General features: G+C 39.3%; 1 protein-coding gene across 1 annotated transcript in view; it reads right to left on the reverse strand.

The window, feature by feature from the left end:
* LOC148026014 (putative serine/threonine protein phosphatase 2A regulatory subunit B''delta) overlaps nt 1–16,131 on the reverse strand; it is a 54,200-nt gene extending 38,069 nt beyond the window's left edge. Inside the window, exon 1 of the mRNA XM_087693251.1 lies at nt 15,858–16,131. Within this exon, the coding sequence (XP_087549377.1) occupies nt 15,858–16,004 (147 nt within the window). The 5' untranslated portion in view covers nt 16,005–16,131. The remainder of the gene's footprint in view (nt 1–15,857) is intronic.
* Nucleotides 16,132–18,758: the final 2,627 nt, after the last annotated feature.

Below are 18,758 nucleotides of genomic sequence, written 5' to 3' on the forward strand. Positions count from 1 at the left end.
GGGGCTTGTGCCTGGGAAACACATATCTATTCTTGCAAGTGTCATTTCTCAAGGAGATTTTGTGCATTCGAATCAAAAATTTGGGCCTTTTGATGTCAGCAGATTGGCAAATATACATCAGTGACAATCTGTAATAGATTGAATTTGTGCATTTTGGGACAAGAAATTTTGGGGCTTTTGCATTTTGTGTTGCTAAGCACTGTTTGTACCTTGAACAACGTGTACATCAAACAGTTTTTGATAGAGTGTGATTAAATTTGCTAACTACAGCAAAGTGCTTGCTATAATTTCTCGAAATTCTCAAATTTCCAGGTTAGTGCAACTTGAAGTATTGCTCATTGTGCTCCTTGATCAGTGACATTTACCATAGCTGATTAGGGAGGTGATGTATTCATATATGTGTCCAAGGAGGATAGGTCAGATGGCAATAACTATTCTCTATGATCTTTTATGATGAAAAATGTGTTGATTGCAAAGAATCTTTGGGATTATGTCAACAGTGAAGAAGTTCAACCGGGAGTTGTGGCTCCTGCTACAACTGCTCCAAGAGGAATGGACGAAGGGCAACCCGGCCCACTCAGCCTATTCATCTCACTCCAGCTCAACCACTTCCCCCAAGAGATCAACAACACAAAAGGCACAGGACAAACATGATGCTCGGGCATTTGATTGCATTGGTAATTCAGCGGTCTATCATCCCCCACATTCGGTCTGCAGCTTCTTCACGAGAAGTATGGCTAATCCTAGAGCAAATGTTTGCTAGAAAAAATGAGACACAAATCTCTTTCTTAAAGAAAGAGCTTGAGACTATGAAGATGGATGAAGGTGATTCCATGCAAGATCATCTTAATAAATTTCAGGACTTGCATGAGCAGCTTATGAATGTAGATGAGTATTACTCAAATGCACAGTTGATCTCTACTATTTTGAATTCATTGTTGCCGCCCTCGTGTTTGGCCTTTCGTATGGCCTTGAACCTCACCATGAGGATTTCCCTACAACCACTTACTTTTCTTCGGTTGGTCTATTTGCTCTTAGAGGAAGAGAAAACAAGAAAAAACTAGCTTTTTATGGCAACACAAAAGGACAAGGGCAACCAAGCTAAAAATACTCCGCAGAGCTCTACGACTTCAAGAACTTCACAGAGCAGCAAGAAACAAGGGGCACACAAGCCAAGAAAGACAAGTGCCACTATTGCAAGAAGCCAAGTCACTACATAGAATGTAGGAAGCACATAGCCAAGGAGAAGAAGTCAAGGATGCATGTTTCTAATGCACCTTCCACTGCTACTAAATCCACGTCTTTTGTTACTATTGTTTCTATACATGTAGTTATGACTCTTCTTGGGCTGATAGAACATTTAGCTCTCCTGCGATTGTAAGCACATGGTTCTTTGACAGTGGTGCTTCTATGCATATCACATCCCACAAGGATTTGTTTTCATCCGTTATTGTGGCTCCTATTGGCAAGTCTATGCAATGTGCCAATAATGCATCATACCACGTTAGAGATATTGGGAAGATTGTGCTAACAGCCATTGATGGCTCTTTTCTCCATTTGCAGGATGCATTATTTGTGCCAAGCATAAAGAAAACCTTATTGTCTATTTCTTCTTTGGCAAAGTGTGGTTTGCAAGTCACCTTTAATTATGACAAATGTATGGTCAGAGATAAAGAACACATGAGTTTTGACTGGCACTTTATGTCATGGGTTATATGAGTTCAATTCTTATTTAGTTGATCAGTTGGTCTATCTAGCATCTACTCTCACTTATGCAATATTACAAGTAGAGTTATGGCATACTTGCATGGGGCATGTAAACTATGGTAGCTTGATGCTTATGCAGCGTACACAAATACTTGATGGCTTATATCTCTTGGAGAGACCTCCTAAGTATATATGTGAGGGATGCATTTTGGAAAAAATACATCATTTTTCATTTTCTCGTGATATTGCTTTTAGAGCAACTGCCACATTACAGATTGTGCACTCGGATATATGTGGTCCTATACAAACAAAGTCATTGGGTGGCTATTACTATTTTGTCACTTTCAGTGATGACTTCACTCGTTTTTGCTAGGTCCACTCTTTGGTGAAAAAGTCAAAAGTATATGATGCATTTTTTGCTTTTGCAGCACTTATTGAAAATCAATCTAGCTGCAGGATTGAGACTCTCCATTCAAACTGAGGGGGGAAATATATGTCTTCTATGCTGAACAATTTTTTGAAGCAAAAAGGCATTGTCCACAAGCACACCACTACTTATATTCCACATCAAAATGGGATTGCAGAGAGGAAAAATCAATCACTCACGAAGATGGCCAAATGTATGTTGAAAGTAAAAGCTTGCCACATAGTTTTTGGATGGAACCAATTATGTGTGCTTGCCATATTTTGAACAAGTGCCCTACAACAATCGAAAACCTTCTATTGGACATTTTTGTACTTTTCGATGTCTGGCGTATGCTCACATATCCAAGGTACTAAGAAAGAAATTGGATAACAAGACTGTTAAATGCATTTTTGTGGGGTACAACAGTAAGAGCAAAGGATATAGATTACATGATCTTGTCTCTAAGAAGGTATTTGTCAGTAGGGATATAGTTTTTGATGAAAAATCAGAATTATCCCGTGCTGATTTTGATACATATCAGGCTGCCAATGACGCATTTGAAGGGCTAATGCTCATTTCTTTTGGTGATATAGTTGGAACTTCAACAAGTGAACTTAATGTTCAGCCAACCGCTCAACAAGAAGCTGAATTTGAGGTTCAGCAGGAGCTTTACACAGTTAGGAAGCTAGGTAGATGCCTAGATGGTATTTGCAGACTATGAAAGATAGTCATTTGGATGCTCCTGTTGCTGGTCGTACTAGAAGGGAAGCTCGTATCCTTGATGGTGCACATACAATGGAGTTTGTTATGGCAACAGATACACTTGATGATGAGGACCTTGAATGTTTTGAGGATGGACAATATTAGTGTGCATTGGATGGCAGCAATGCAAGCTGAGTTTGATTCTATCATAAATAATCAAACATAGGATTTAGTGTCCTTGTCTGTTCGGAAGAAAGCCATTGGTACAAACTGGGTCTATAAGCTAAAAAGGAATGCAAATGGATCCATCGACAAATATAAGGCCAGGCTTGTGGCCAAAGGTTACATACAGGAGAAAGGCATTGACTATGAGGAGACATTTGCTCCTACATCCCGCAAAACTACCATTCGGTCTATAGTTGCTTTGGCTGCCCATTATGGTTGGATTGTGTACTAGCTTGATATAAAGACTTCATTTTTACATGGGGAACTTCAAGAAGAAGTCTATGTACACCAACCCATTGGTTTTACACTGGGATCCAAACACTTAGTATATAAGCTGAAAAAGGCTTTGTATGGTTTGAAGCAAGCTCCCCGAGCTTGGTATACAAAGATTAATGCCTTTTTACTCAGCCAAGGGATCATAAACAACTCATCAGAGTCTACACTTTACGTATGTGAAGATGAGGAATCCTTGCTGGTCATATGTCTTTATGTTGATGATCTTCTGCTTACATGGAAACATGCTGATCAGATTTCAACATTCAAACAAAGTTTGCAGCAAACTTTTGAGATGTCGGATTTGGGGCCTTTGCACTATTATTTGGGCATTCATTTCATTCATGACACTAGAGACGTTGGATTATCACAATCTAGATAACAGTATTGCATTGATCAAACATGGCCCGTGGTCACGCCTTTAGATCCCATTGTCCATCTGCACAAGGATACCTCGGGTCTACCTTTTGATGCTCATATCTATCGTTCTATTGTAGGGAAATTACTTTGGTTGATTCACACTAGGCTAAATCTTGCATTCTCAGTTAGCTTGCTTAGTCAATATTTTAATACACCTAGAATGTCTCATTGAATTGCTTGTCTTTGTGTATTAAGATATTTAAAGTATACCTCTAATTTTGGACTAACTTATGGACATGGTTTATACTTGAGGGGGTATATTGATTCTAACTAGGTGGATACGGCACCCATCTCTTAGGCCAACCGTAAGCAAGAGACGATAGCGGCTTCCACGGCCAAGGCAAAGTATTAAGCTCTCTTTGATTGCACTATGGAGGCCATCTATCTGAGCAATTTGTTGGCCACGCCTCAATTGCCCCTTGAGTCACAATTGTCTACTGTGACAACCATAGTGCCGTTGCCATTGCGTGCAACAATCCTATCATCTCCCCTCGGACATGGCACGTGGTAGTTCACTACCATTTCACCAAAGAACTGGCTGAGCTAGGTACTATTTGCCTAAAGTTTGTGCCGTTAAGCGACAATTTTGCAGACCAAGGTAGCCAACCGGCCGAACCTACAATATCTTCTGTTGGGATAAAGGCCCGTTTAACCTTTCCTATATAGTACAGGCACATTATTTAGTTGTACATGTGAATGCACCCTTACATGCCCTAAGTATAAATACATTTTATTCTTTGTATACCAACATGATTGTTGGTACACTCATCACATCGTACTTTCACTCTACTCACTCTCTAACTAACTCTCACCAACAGTCACACTCTCACGCTCACTCCTTGAACTTCTGTTGCATCCAACTAAGCTCTAACAGCTGGTATTAGAACCTACGGTACAAAATCATTAGGCGTGCAGGAAGTCGGCTAGAGTTCGTGACCATCCGACTCCAATCGAGCAACCAAACTGGAGTCGGCTAGAGTTTGTGACCAGGCGACCATGCTACTGACCCACGTTACCAGTCTACACCAAGTGACAGCATCCAGAGGGCGAGCAATAAGCGTGTGGTGACCAGTAGGCGTGTAGCGACCAACAAGTGTGTGGTGACCAGCAGGCACCACGACTGGTCACGTGCAAGCGACGTGGCAAGAACGCAATGGGCAACAAGCGCACAAGATTGGCAGGCCCAGTGGGCCAACGGGCCGCAGGCGAACGTCAATGGGTCGCCGGCAAGCGGGTGACACAATGCGCTAGCGAGTCAACGGGACCCCCACCCCATTAGTTTTTTTTTTTTCCAAAGGAAATCAAAACTTCCTTAACTTCACATTTTTCTTTTTTCCTTGACAAGGGGTTCACACTGAAAGCGCAAATCACAGATCTGTGCAAATCTGGCCCAAAAATTTGGGGCTTTTCCCAGATTTGATTTTGTTTGTGCCTCGCAATGACATTCATGTCAAAAATTGTAGACATTGTGCATGTTGACCTCAATCAAATTGGGAATTTTGTCAAATTTGTCAAAATTTTGCTCGTTCAAGTAAAATTTCTTGACATTGGACCCGAAAATTTTGGGGCTTTTCATGTATTGGTAAAATTTTGCTTAATTGCGTCAGATTGGCTGACATTTATGCAATTTTGGACCTGAAATTTTGGGGGTTTGTGCACAATTTGGTAAATTTCTGCATTTTTGCCCGTGTGGTGGCTAGTTCATGTACAAACAACAGAGACGTATTTCTGGTCGAGGAAGAACAGCAGTGTGTTTACTAGTTCAGCTTGTGCTTTTGCATTTCATGGGCATTTACTCGTGCTCGTGATAAAATGGTTGCAACTTCTTCCAATTCACACATCAAGAGTTTGATGGAAATCAAACGGTTTAATGGCCATGGCTTTGACTTTTGGAAAGATCATATGCAGGGCGTTTTGTTCCTAAAGGATTGTGAGGATGCTTTGCAGGAAGATAAACCCACACTAATGTCTGATGCAGATTGGGCCAGAGTAAACAAAAAGGCTATGGCTTACATTAAGATGGGTGTCCCTAATGACATCTTGACTGACATTAGGGGTTTAGATACAGATTATGCAATGTGGGAGAAGTTGAAAATTACCTATGAGATCACCACACCTATTAATCAGGTGCATTTAATGCACAAGTTGGTGAATATGCGACTGGGTGAGTCAAAGCTTGCAGCTAAGCACTTGAGTGCATTTACAAGCATTTTAAATCAGCTCAAGGATGCAAATTTGGAGTTTGATGATAAGTTAAGGGCAATCTTTTTTATCATGGCACTGCCTGACTCTTGGAAGACCTTGGTGGTGTCTCTCAACAATAACCCCAATCTCTCATATGATGGGGTGAGGGGTTCAATCTTGAAGGAAGAAATTAGACATATGTCTAGTAGGGAAGGTAGCAACTCAGCTTATAATGTAAGAGGCAGGGCTAAAAAGAAAAATGCAAATGCAGGACAAAGAAACAGGAGCAAAAGCAAAGGAAAGGAAAAGAGTGACATTACTTGCGATCACTATAGTCGGAAGGGCCACAAGAAACCTGATTGCAAGTATTACAAGAAAGAACAAGAGAGAAAGAAGAATACAGGAGATAAAAAGGAGGAGGATAAGACAGATGTATATGAGGCAGCAAAAGGCCAATGTGGCCTCTAGTGTGATCATAGAGGAGCTTTCATATACACAGGCTGATGTATTATGTACAGTTGATTATGATGCCCTTGTATATCACATACGGGATGTGCAAATTACCAAGGCTGATGTGATTGGTGCACTTTTGTTAGTTGATGATGGTGTCACTCTGACTTGGATTGTAGACTCTGGTGCCTCTTTCCATGTAACTCCTTGCTTGGAGTGTTTTGCTATGTTCAATGAATGCAGTTATGGAAAGTTGTATCTTGGAAATAACCATGCTTGCAGCATTGAAGGGATTGGCACTGTACACTTGTCTTTAGACAATGGGCAAGAGCTTGTGGTGAGAGATGTCAGATATGTGCCTAGCATTAAAAAGAGTTTACTATTTGTTGGTCAACTTGATTTGCATGGTTACACTGTATTGTTTGGTAATGGCTTATGGAAAGTGAAAAAGGGTTCCATACTGATTGCAAAAGGAACCATGAAGGGCACTTTGTATTGTTTGCACTGTAAAGCCTTGAATGGCAAGTTTATTGCAGTTGCTGAAATTTGCAACCACTTGGAGTTATGGCATAAGAGAATAGGCCATATGAGCCAAAAAGGACTTGATGTCCTTACCTCTCTGAAGAGGGTTGATGGAAAAGGCTCTAAACTTGACTTTTGTAATAAGTGTCAGTTTGGACAGCAAATAAAAATTTCATTTTACTCTGGTGTCTCTCATAAGTCCAATATCTTGGAGTTAGTGCATTCTGATGTATGTAGTTTGCCTGTAAAATCGTTGGGTGGTGCTGCATATTTTGTCTCCCTTATAGATAATTGTTCCAAAAAGATTTGGATATACCTGTTGAAAAAGTAAAGTGAAGTGTTTGCTGTTTTTAAAACTTTTCATGCATTTGTGACCACTCGGACAAGTAAAAAGCTGAAATGCTTCAGAACTGATAATGGGGGTAAGTTCACATCAACTGAATTCAAGTCCTTTTATAACTTGCATGGAATTAAGGAGCTTACAGCCCCTTACAGCCCTTCTTCAAATGGGGTGACTGAAAAATATAATAGGACTTTATGTGAAATAGTGCGGTGCATGCTGTCCACTTCTAATCTCCCTCATGAATTTTGGGGAGAGACTCAAAACCGCAATTCACATTTGCAACCACTCTCCAAACAGGTCCTTAAATAATGGCATCCCTGAGGAGGTTTGGTCTGGCAAATCGGACTCATGTGACCGTTTACGCATATTTGGCTGTGATGCTTTTGTGCATCTTAGGGATGAGCTAAGGAATAAACTTGACCCAAAATCCACCAAAGACATTTTCATAGGCTATAGTGATGAGGGTGAATTTGGCTACAAAGTGTGGTTACCTCAGTCCAAGAAAATTATTCGCAGCCATAATGTTGTGTTTAATGAGACTAAATTGTTGAAAGTACTTTAGCCTCTGATGAAGATATGAAAAAGGTCAAATTTCAAAGTTTGCAACCACATATTCAGAAAATGAGCCTCATGGTGCTGTACCACACGCTGAAACTAATGATCAGCCGGTTATTTTTTAGCCTGATGATGATGGATAGCAAATAGGAGCACAAGGAGGTCATGGACAGCAAGATAGGCTTGTTGATTATGAAAATGCAGGTGCTGGTAATGAAAATGAAGGTGATGTACAACATGAACAGCATGCTGAAAATGACTTACAACAGCCAATAAATGTTGAAAATAATATACCTCTAGATGTAGATCCAATTCTTGAAAATGTTGATCATTGGGTACGCAGGTCTACATGCGTAAGAAGGAAACCACATAGGTTTGACCCTTCCTTGCATTATGTAATGCTTATAGATGAGGGTAAGCCTCTTACATACAAAGAGGCCAAGTCATGCAAATTCAACAATAAGTGGGAGCTAGCTATACAAGAAGAGATTAAATCTCTATATGCAAATGATACTTGGGATCTTGTGTCATTACCCAAGGGAAGGAAGCCACTTCCAAACAAATGGGTATACAAAGTAAAGACAATTGATGGAAAACCCAAGTACAAGGCAAGACTGGTTGCCAAAGGGTATGCACAAAAGGAAGGGATTGACTTCCAAGAGGTCTTCTCACCTCTTGTGAAAATGACCACTCTACGTGTGCTTTTTGCTCTCACTGTTGTATTGGACTTAGAGCTGTATCAAATGGATGTAAAAACAGCTTCCTTGCATAGTGACATTGATAAGGAAATTTACATGAAACAGCCCGAGGCTTTGTAGTTCCTGGAAAATAGGAAATTGTGTGTAAACTAAAACACAGCCTGTATGGGCTGAAGCAAGCACCACGGCAGTGGTACAAAAAGTTTGACATTTTTATGCTATCTCATGGGTTTACACGCAGCCATGCAAATCATTGCTTGTACATGAAAAAGAATACAAATGGCAGCCCCATCATACTTGTTTTGTATACGGATGATATGTTGCTAGCTAGGAAAAGAAAGACTAGCTTGGATGCTCTCAAAAATCAACTGAAATTAGCCTTCTCCATGAAAGATTTGGGAAATACATAGCATATTTTGGGCATGAGGATTTGTAGAGATAGAATGCAGAAATTGTTGTTTTTATCTCAAGAAAAGTACATTGAAAAGGTACTGGACAGATTTAACATGGTTGAAGCTAAGCCTTTTGGGGTACCCTTAACTCCTTATCTTAAGCTTAGTAAAGCTAACAGCCCAAAAGATGACGTAAAAGCAAATGCTATGAAGGGAGTCCCTTATGCATCAACTTGTGGCTCTCTTATGTATGCTATGGTTGCTACTCGTCCAGACATTGCTCATGTAGTGGGAGTTGTTAGCAGGTTTATGTCAAATCCTGGCAAAACACCTTGGGAGGCTGTCAAGTGTATTCTTAGATACCTCAAGGATACACAAAGAAAGTTTATTTGCTATGGGCAGGGTGCACTTAGTTTGCAGGGTTATTGTGATGCAAACATGGCAGGTGACTTGGACACACGAAGGTCCACTAGCGGGTATGTCTTTAATGTTGCTGGTGGGGTTATTTCTTGGTGTTCCAGGTTATAGAACGTCGTCGCACTAGGTATCACTAAAGCTGAATATATATCAGCTACTGAAGCTTCTAAGGAAGCTATGTGGTTGGGCAGACTTGCAAAGGATCTCGGCGTGTCTATGGGTGCTGCAGTTTTGGGATGTGATAGCCAGAGTGTTGTGTATCTAGCTAAGAATGCCATGTATCATTCACGCACAAAGGATATAGATGTGCAATATCACTTCATTAGACAGATTCTGGAAGATGGTTAAATCACATTGACCAAGATCAAAACACAGGACAACCCTACAAATATTCTCACTAAAAGTCTAAGCAAAGCTCAACACAAGCATTGCATGCGACTAGTGGGAGTTGGTTAGAGGTTCACTTCGGACCTTTAAGTGGGAGGTTGTTAGGATAAAGGCCCGTTTAGCCTTCCATGTATAATACACGCACATTATTTAGTTGTACATGTGAATGCACCCTTACGTACCCTAAATATAAATACATTTTATTCTTTGTGTACGAACACGATTGTTGGTACACTCATATCACATCGTACTTTCACTTTGCTCACTCTGTGACCGACTCTCACCAGTAGTCACACTCTCACGCTCACTCCTCGAACTTCTGCTGCATCGAGCTGAGCTCTAACATCTTCTACCACGAATCAGCTCGAATACACCCTTCTCTACTTCTTCAAATTGACAAGGAGAGAGCTTTCCTCTTACTTTCCTTCCAATTTAAGAGGGAGCGGTTTTCTTCTCTTGATAGTAACAATGATGATGTTTATAGCTTTTCACTTTTAGGCATTTGTTTACTATATATTAATATTATGGACGTTTTTAGGTTTATCCGCACTATCAAGATAACATGATTGTAAAAGGAGGCTTAAGCAAGTAAACAATTCCCTTGCAAGGACATTATCCAAGTAACACCATTGCATCGCATTTTGTATGAGTATGAAAATTTGCATTCCCCTTTGCATTACTCCATGCATCAGCATTTTATTCATGTAAACATGCATTTGTGCGCATTTGTCTCTTTTCGATCATTCTTGGAGTGGTCGTCTCTAGATCCAAAATGATCGTGCCATTGCACACAGCAATCTCTAAAGGCACTATTTTTCCCATGCTTGCACGCTGGCTTTGCTTGTCTTACTTACTTACTTACTCGCTTTGCCATTCACTCCACATATTCTCCATATGATTCACACACACACACACACACACACACACACACTTAGCTATCCCTAGGCACTTCTAGTAGTGTGTGGTATTATTTTGCTAATTGTATGAAGGTAGTGGTGCAATGATCGTACCATTGCACACAGCAGTCTCTAAAGGCACTATTTTTCCCATGCTTGCAAGTTGGCTTTGCTTGTCTTACTTACTTACTGCCATTCTCTCCACATATTCTCCATATGATTGACACACACACTTAGCTATCCCTAAGCACTTCTAGTAGTATGTGGTATTGTTTTGCTAATTGTATGAAGATAGTGAAGCTATCCATCCTTATTTTCCCATACTTCAAGGCACCAACCACCTTTTGGAAAAATCACACTAACCGCCCAAAAAAAAAAAGTCCATTCCTGATTTCATCCGCCTTTGTAGGACTTAGTAGCTAAGCAATCCACGAACTCTTGTCTAACACCCTACTCTTTAGGGTGATCACTTCGGCTCCCTTGGTAAGATAATCATCGCATCTATAGTCTTAGTAGGTCACTGGGCAACCGACGTGCACCCTTGTCTGATGCCCTCACTACTTTGGGATAGGACACCTTGGATAAAAGAATATATATTTTTTAAGTGTTTATTTCTCATGGCTCTGTTTTGGACCTGGGAGGGGGTGTTCAGCTAAAAATGCATTAGCCTGACTTAAACAATCCCTAAACATGCTTAATTAACGAAGAAAACCTTTTATTTTAAAAATAAACGCAATCCTAGAGAGTTATTGTATGCCACATGCAAAAACCTAATTTAGGTGCCCCAAACTTTCTATAAATATGCAAACAACCCACCACTCTCCATCAGTCTCGTTTTGCAAGTTTTAGAAGCCATAACTCTACTGCCCTCACCCCATTCGATCGCAGAGGACATCGCGGTCAACACTTCCACGAGCCACCTACCATCTCGTGTATGATTCCAACCTTCTACAACATTTGCTACTGTCACCACACTTGTGGAGCTATCATCTACAATTGGGAGCTGTCACCCACAGTTAGATGCTATAGAGAGAGGTGTTTGCTTGAAGGCTAGGATGCTTAGATAGATGGTGATTGATTGGATACTTAGAGGATATTTTGGATAAAGCCCAATTGCATATTTATAGTATCCTTGGTATCCTTGTTGCATTATTTTCTTACATTTTATGACTTTATTGATTACACAAGTGTGGTGTAATAATTACTTAATCTCTTTGTCATATTCTACAATCCGTTATAGAGAGAGAGAGAGAGAGAGAGTTGCTAGTGACAGCCCTAAGTTTGTTTTAAGCTCATAACAGAAGTTTGTTGGCAAGTGGACTATGGCAGGCAAATAGTGGAAGTCCTCACTCTGCTGTATAGTCATAACTAATTGAAGTTTGTAACTTTGTTGGCAAGTGGAGTCGCACGTGTTATGCTCATAACTGAAGATTGTTCGTAAGTGAACCGGTAGAGAGAGACAGCTGTTAGTGGCAATCATAGGTCTAAACTCTATATGCTCATAACTAAAGTCTATCAGTAAGGACCGGTAGAGAGAGACAGTTGTTAGTGGCAATCATAGGTCTAAACTCCGTATGCTCATAACTAAATTCTATCAGTGTGTGTGTGTGTGTGTGTGTGTGTGTGTAGAGAGAGAGAGAGAGAGAGAGAAACATATGACTCCACATCCACAAATGAACTATCCTTGCTTTAGTCCATACTAGCTAGATATGATCTTGGAACTAATCTATACCTATGGGCCTGGTCCACAACACATTTCTCCAACGGTGACCAAGAGAAAAATGGATAGAAACAACTCTAACCAATGCCAACATCTTAAACAATTAAACATTAAATCTTAAAGACTACTTAACGGTATTATTTTTAAAGAAAATTCTAGAAAACATTAAGCATGATGATTCAAGCATTCAAAAGAGAAAGCAATTAAAGAGATGTGAACATGAACATGATGATTAAAGAGATTATGAACATGACAATTAAACACTAAGCAACCAAGCGCAAAGAACATGATTAAATAAACTCTAAACATTCGAGCATAGCCATAAAGAACATGATTTTAAACGTTTTTATTAAACCGCTTTAATAAAACTGTTAGAGCATAAAAAATGTTTTGAATATTAGTATTTTACATGTTTTAATAAAACAATAATATTCACATCATTATTCACTCTAAAAAACATTATACACAATAATATCCATGTTTTGGATATTATCTTTTTACACGTGAATATTATTCACTAACGTATTTTTACGTGAATATAATGACTTTAAACATCATTATTCACATTCTGAATATTATCATTTTACACTTTTTTTTTTTAACGTTTCAAACTTATCAAGAAACAGACCGACACAAAACATTTCCCAAAGGGAAACCGCCACGTGGCAATTGTTTCCCCAAAGGAAAAAGTTTCAGATAGGGAAACGCATTTCGAGTCCTAAAAAACATCATTATTCACATTCTGAATATTATCATTTTACACTTTCTTTTTTAAAAACGTTTCAAACTTATCGAGCAACAGACCGACACAAAACATTTCCCAAAGGGAAACCGCCACGTGGCAGTCGTTTTCCCAAAGGAAAAAGTTTCAAATAGGGAAACACATTTCGGGTCCTAAAAAGGGGTGTTTCTTGCTTCTATGTTTCATGATAGCACTCCATGTGAAATAGTCAAGGCCATGAAGTTTATCATCAATTGAGCAATATGGAGGTGCCATTTGGAGAGGATAGGAGGATAACATAAAGAAAGAAGAGAAGCGGAGAAAAAGTACAACCAAAACATAGCATAGACTACACTTGACATGAGTTTACACAGTGTAAACATGGTCTATCTCACATGGAGTAAACGTGTTCAAAAACAGCAAATAGAGAATCAACTGAAAGAAAACAGCCAAGCATCACTGCCAGAAGCCTAAAAACATAATTGCCCAACTTCAAAGAGTATTAAATGCAGAAAACGAAGCAGTTGTAAGTCAAAATGCAGACTGGTCAGACATTAAACAGGGAGTCAACAATAAAATAATGCAGGAGATGAAAATGCGGATAGCTGAACAAAAATGCAGGCTGTAGGGAGTGAGAAACAGGTCATTTGGCAACAGATTGGGATCAACCAAGCTCAAAACAGCTGGCAATAGTCAGAGAAGATCAGCAATAGCAATTGGCAAACCTGCAAATAGCAGAAAACAACACCAAGTTCCTAAACACAAATGTCCGATACCATGTCAGAAGTGGATGCAACAATGGAAGCATAGAAGATTGTTGTAAAAGACTATGCAACAAAAGAGAAAAGAGAAATAGAAGAACACTACAAGGAGAACTCCGAGATATACTTGGGAATGGAATCCATAAACCAAGACATGACACAATCACATACAACAATGAGTCACTCATTGTGTGGGCACTAGCACCAGCTCCCTTTCTCCAACAAAACCTACTCAAAAGGAGACCGTGCCATAAATAGACCAAGGATAACAAAAAGTCAGTCAACAACAAAATCATAAAATATGCCATGTCAACCATCAATAGTAATGCCAAACAACCACAATCTGACATTGAAAACTAGTGCCCACAAAAGGAAATGCACAAATAATGTGCCCAACCCACACTACATGCACAAACTCACGTGAGCTACTAATCTACTAAAAGGGATTAGGCATTAACTAATTAATTAATGCTAGTCTATTGGAACAATCAAATGTTCTATGGGGGTTAGCACATTAAATGAGGTTGGGTACTACTTCTTGGGCAAGGTCAAATGGATAATTATTTTAATTCTTTGGACAAGGTCAAATGGATAGTTATATTAATTCTTGGGGCCATGGATGTGGCTAATTAAGAAGGTCAAGCAAACACTTCAAAGATCACAAGAGAAGCAAAAGAGGGCAACTAATCACTATAGATGTGCATTAGAGTTTAAGAGGTCGATTGTGTATTGCTGCATTTTAAAAAGGCAAGGCTGAAAAAGATGAAAGGTAAAGAGCATTTGTATCCTAAACTGAATATGCATTATTATGGATTCTTTCGGGATTTGGAAAAGTTAAGTATGAGGCATATAAGATGAAATTGCCTTAGGATTGGAAAATACACAATGCCTTTCATTTTAGCTTGTTAAAGCCTTTTCATGGGGAAGTGGCAAAGAATGTATTTGACAGAATGCCTTTTGTTTTGGCTTTTTAAAGTCTTTTCAAGGGAATGCGGCAAAGAATGAATCTAACACAATGTCTTTCATCTCAGCTTGTTCAAGTCTTTTCATGGGTATGTGGCACACAATGTATCTATTGAAATTCAGCCAAAGATTGAAGAATAGGATGGGATTTTGGTACCTGAGAAAATATAAGCATGTAAGGAAAGGAGGCACTGCTGGTCACATTGAGTGCTAATTACCTTTATGCTATTGTACCCTTTTTTCTCATGCTTTCATCTATGCATTTCCTTGCCTTCGTTCTTGGGTTGTTTGTTCTTCTCATTCTCTATTCATTCAGTCGTTTGTGCTTTGTGCTTCTTGCTTCCACTCACACATTTCTGCGTCTTTTTTTACCCATTTACAACACATGGTACTAAAAATCCTCAGGTTAAATTAAATAACATTGATCCATTTGTAACGCATGGTTCTAGAAATCCTCAGGTTAAATTAAATAACATTAAGCTTGCACTGCAAATTACTCGAATGCGGCCTGCTGAGAACTGAGACCACTGGGTTGTCCTCACAGTGCAAATTACTCGGGCTAAATCAGATCAATTTATCCTCACGCTGCAATTCATTCCAAATCTATTTATTGTGAACTAAGGTACCTTGTAAGTCTTTGCTCTCATCCGCACCGCAAATTTCTAGCACTAAATCACGGTAATTCAATCCTCACACTGCAAGTCACTCAAACTAATTACTCCGTTGAATTTTTTGTTCCGGACTACAAATTGATGTACTACAGCCTGGATTCTCAGAAAGCAGGTCTTTGCTGCACAATCATGCCGGATTTGAGAATATACCCTGATTTTCAGGAAGTCAAAACTAAATGCAGGATGGAAGGATCCTGAATCCTGGTAAAGTGAGAACCACGTCTCCACTTTCCTGGTGACATCGTGGCAGGCAAATGGATCCTGCTACAGCTTCCTCGGGCAATTCCAGGGGTTTGGGGGTAAAGGGGCAAAGACGTCTATGTCGAGACAACAACTGTTAATGAACATTCTGTTCAGATAGCCTTGAACAGATGTGATAGTTGGAGCTTTGAACAGATGTGATTGTTGGAGCTGTGCTGCGAGAGGGAGGAAGGAAGGACTCACCAGGCGTTGCGTTTCGGGGAGGGAGAGCCACTGTGTGAAGAGCTCCTCCAGGGGCAGCCGGGTGGGGCTTGGCTTGTGAGGGAGCATGGGGTGGTCCAGGAGCTGCAGCAAGTCTGGATCCAGGGAACCTACCTCCAATGCCTCCATGATCGACTATCCTCCCCACACCTCTCTCTCCAACTCTCTCTCTCTCTTTCTCTCTCTCCCTGTCTCTCTATCCTCCCCTCTGGTCTTTTCTCTTTTTTAAAGCGTTGCCCGTTAGGGCGTCTGCTCTTACAATGGTCTGGTTGCATAGCAATTTGTCATTCAAAATTTAGTAGAGTTTTATTTATTAGTTTGTTTGACAAATTTGAATGATCTAGTTTAATCTAATTCATTATTTGCATAGTATTTTAAGAGTTGATTTACTTGAGCTTCATTTTACTCTTTTTAAGAACTCTCTCTCTTGATAAAATCAAAATCTTTGGTCTTTTCTCTTTTTTAAAGCGTTGCCCGTTAGGGCGTCTGCTCTTACAATGGTCTGGTTGCATAGCAATTTGTCATTCAAAATTTAGTAGAGTTTTATTTATTAGTTTGTTTGACAAATTTGAATGATCTAGTTTAATCTAATTCATTATTTGCATAGTATTTTAAGAGTTGATTTACTTGAGCTTCATTTTACTCTTTTTAAGAACTCTCTCTCTTGATAAAATCAAAATCTTGAGGGAGAGAAAGTCACCCTTGCTCTAGGGAAACAATGGATATGCTAGGAAAAGCAGTAGATCTTATTAGAAACAAAAGTGTAATGCTCTAACGCACCCCCGAAAAGGAAAACGTGCCCTACCCCAGTTGAGTGACAAATTGTGAAAAGATGTAGCTTTTTTAGCTACTTAACGTTCTGATATATATTTATTTATTTATTTTTTTAATTGCAAATGAGCTTAGTGTGAGTCAAACAATTGAGCCATGTTAATTTTTTTATATTTTGGATTTTGTAAAACCTTAAACCAATGCATCCTTGGAGTGTGACTCTATTGGCCCCTCACTATCACTCTTTTATGAACCCTTCGTTTTTTTATAACTAAGGCTACTTGATTCAAATATCAAAATATCCCAATGTTTTTTCTTTGAGCTCAATAAGATATAAATAGTTTGATCATTAAAAAATATTTTTAAAACTCACTTTTAAAAAAAGTTATAATGAAGGATTATTAGATATCACTCTATTTGACCCTTTACCCTAGAGGGAGGATGGTTTAAACTCAAACATTGTTTATGCTTTGGTCCTCCCTCCTCCTCCCCTCTATGGCTTTTCATTAAGGCTATCTTTATTCATCCAATGATAAGAAAAAAAGTACTCCCCTAAACATTCTCATAGTTCCATGCTAGTCCTTTGTCTATCACTCAATCTACAACCCTCATGATTTGGAGGAGAGCTCTCCTCCAAACCCACCTAGCCTTGGGATAGACCCATAGGCAATGTCTCTATGTCTCCTTTGGCTCACCACATATCATGCACATGCCACTAGGTCCCTACCATATCCAAGCCAAGTGCCAATTGCTAAACTTCTATAGGCTAGAAGCCATAGAAAGAGAGAAAACTTCCTAGGCCTAAAGCTACCATATAACCACCTCAAAAGTATGATAGTTATTATGAATATAATAGGTATTGTTTTTTGGGCTTCACATTCAACCTAGCAATTTTTTTTAAAGCATAGTTCATGAGTATTCTCCAAACCCATTAAGGGACTACTTTGTGATCCCCATTGTCTAACATAGCTAGGCTCTTCTAGATGGTTTAGGTATTAGTTAACATCCCAACCTTGCCTTCTCTCCCGTTAGCATGTGCCTCCTTTCTCTCCACTTAGGGATTCATTCATGACCCATGCACTTTCTGCGATTGGCCTTTGGTAGGGATGTTGAGACTAGATAGTCTTTGTCTTCATTTGAATGAATGGGAATTTGCAAGGATAGGGAAACATTATGTGCAAGAATAAGCATTGCATGAAGTGTTAAGTAGTGTTGTTGTGAAGTTTTATTGCTTGATATCATTGCAAATGGCATTGCTATGAATAAAATGCATGAATGATTGGATCAATTTTGGCAAATCTAAGGGAAAAACAATGGTTGTCTATGGATTTGCGGTACATAAAAATATATGATTGCCATACAACATATGTTATGAAGATCTCGAACCATTTTGTTTGAGCTTCGTAGAGGCGTGGGCTTTGCTTGAAAGGAGACAAGAAAGAAGAGAGATGAACCGAGAGCATACACACACACATGGAGACTTGGGCACACAAAGAAGTAGAGTTGAAATCTTCTTCTTTTTCTTCTTCCATACAAAGGAACTTACTATAAAATATGATAAAAATTCAATATGAACGTATTTAAACATATATACATGCAATCACAAAAGTTTAAATGTACTAAGAATAGATGAGGTGGCACAATGAATATGTTATAACCAAGAGTGGACTATGTGGTTGTAGTCCAGCTATAGAACCACTAGCATATCCTCCATGTCGGTCAACTAACATACCAATGAGCAAAGGCTTGCCACATCATCAAGGCATGTAGTGGCTCATGTGGAGCTCAACATCTCAACATTACCACTTGAGCTTAGCATGAGCTTATGAACTTCAATCATGGTCTTGAAGCATCAAAGCTTCTCAACTCCCAATGACCTTTGTGAAAATATATGTAGCCTAATCCTCCATATTGACATAAACCAAGTTAATTAATATCACCTTCCAAGTCCCTCTCTCAAATGAAATGATAATGGACCTCTACGTGTTTAGTCTGCATATATTGTATCAAGTTACTGGCCAATAGAATGCTACCCAGGTTATTCTTATCCACTTGTAGTCCCAAATCACCGAGTAGCTTATGTACTTAAGCTACCTCACACGGTGCAACTAC

The sequence above is a fragment of the Lygodium microphyllum genome, chromosome 14 (genome assembly GCF_053477565.2).
Source record: "Lygodium microphyllum isolate KBCC chromosome 14, Lygodium_microphyllum_v1.1.10, whole genome shotgun sequence".
In the NCBI taxonomy this organism is placed as follows: domain Eukaryota; kingdom Viridiplantae; phylum Streptophyta; class Polypodiopsida; order Schizaeales; family Lygodiaceae; genus Lygodium; species Lygodium microphyllum.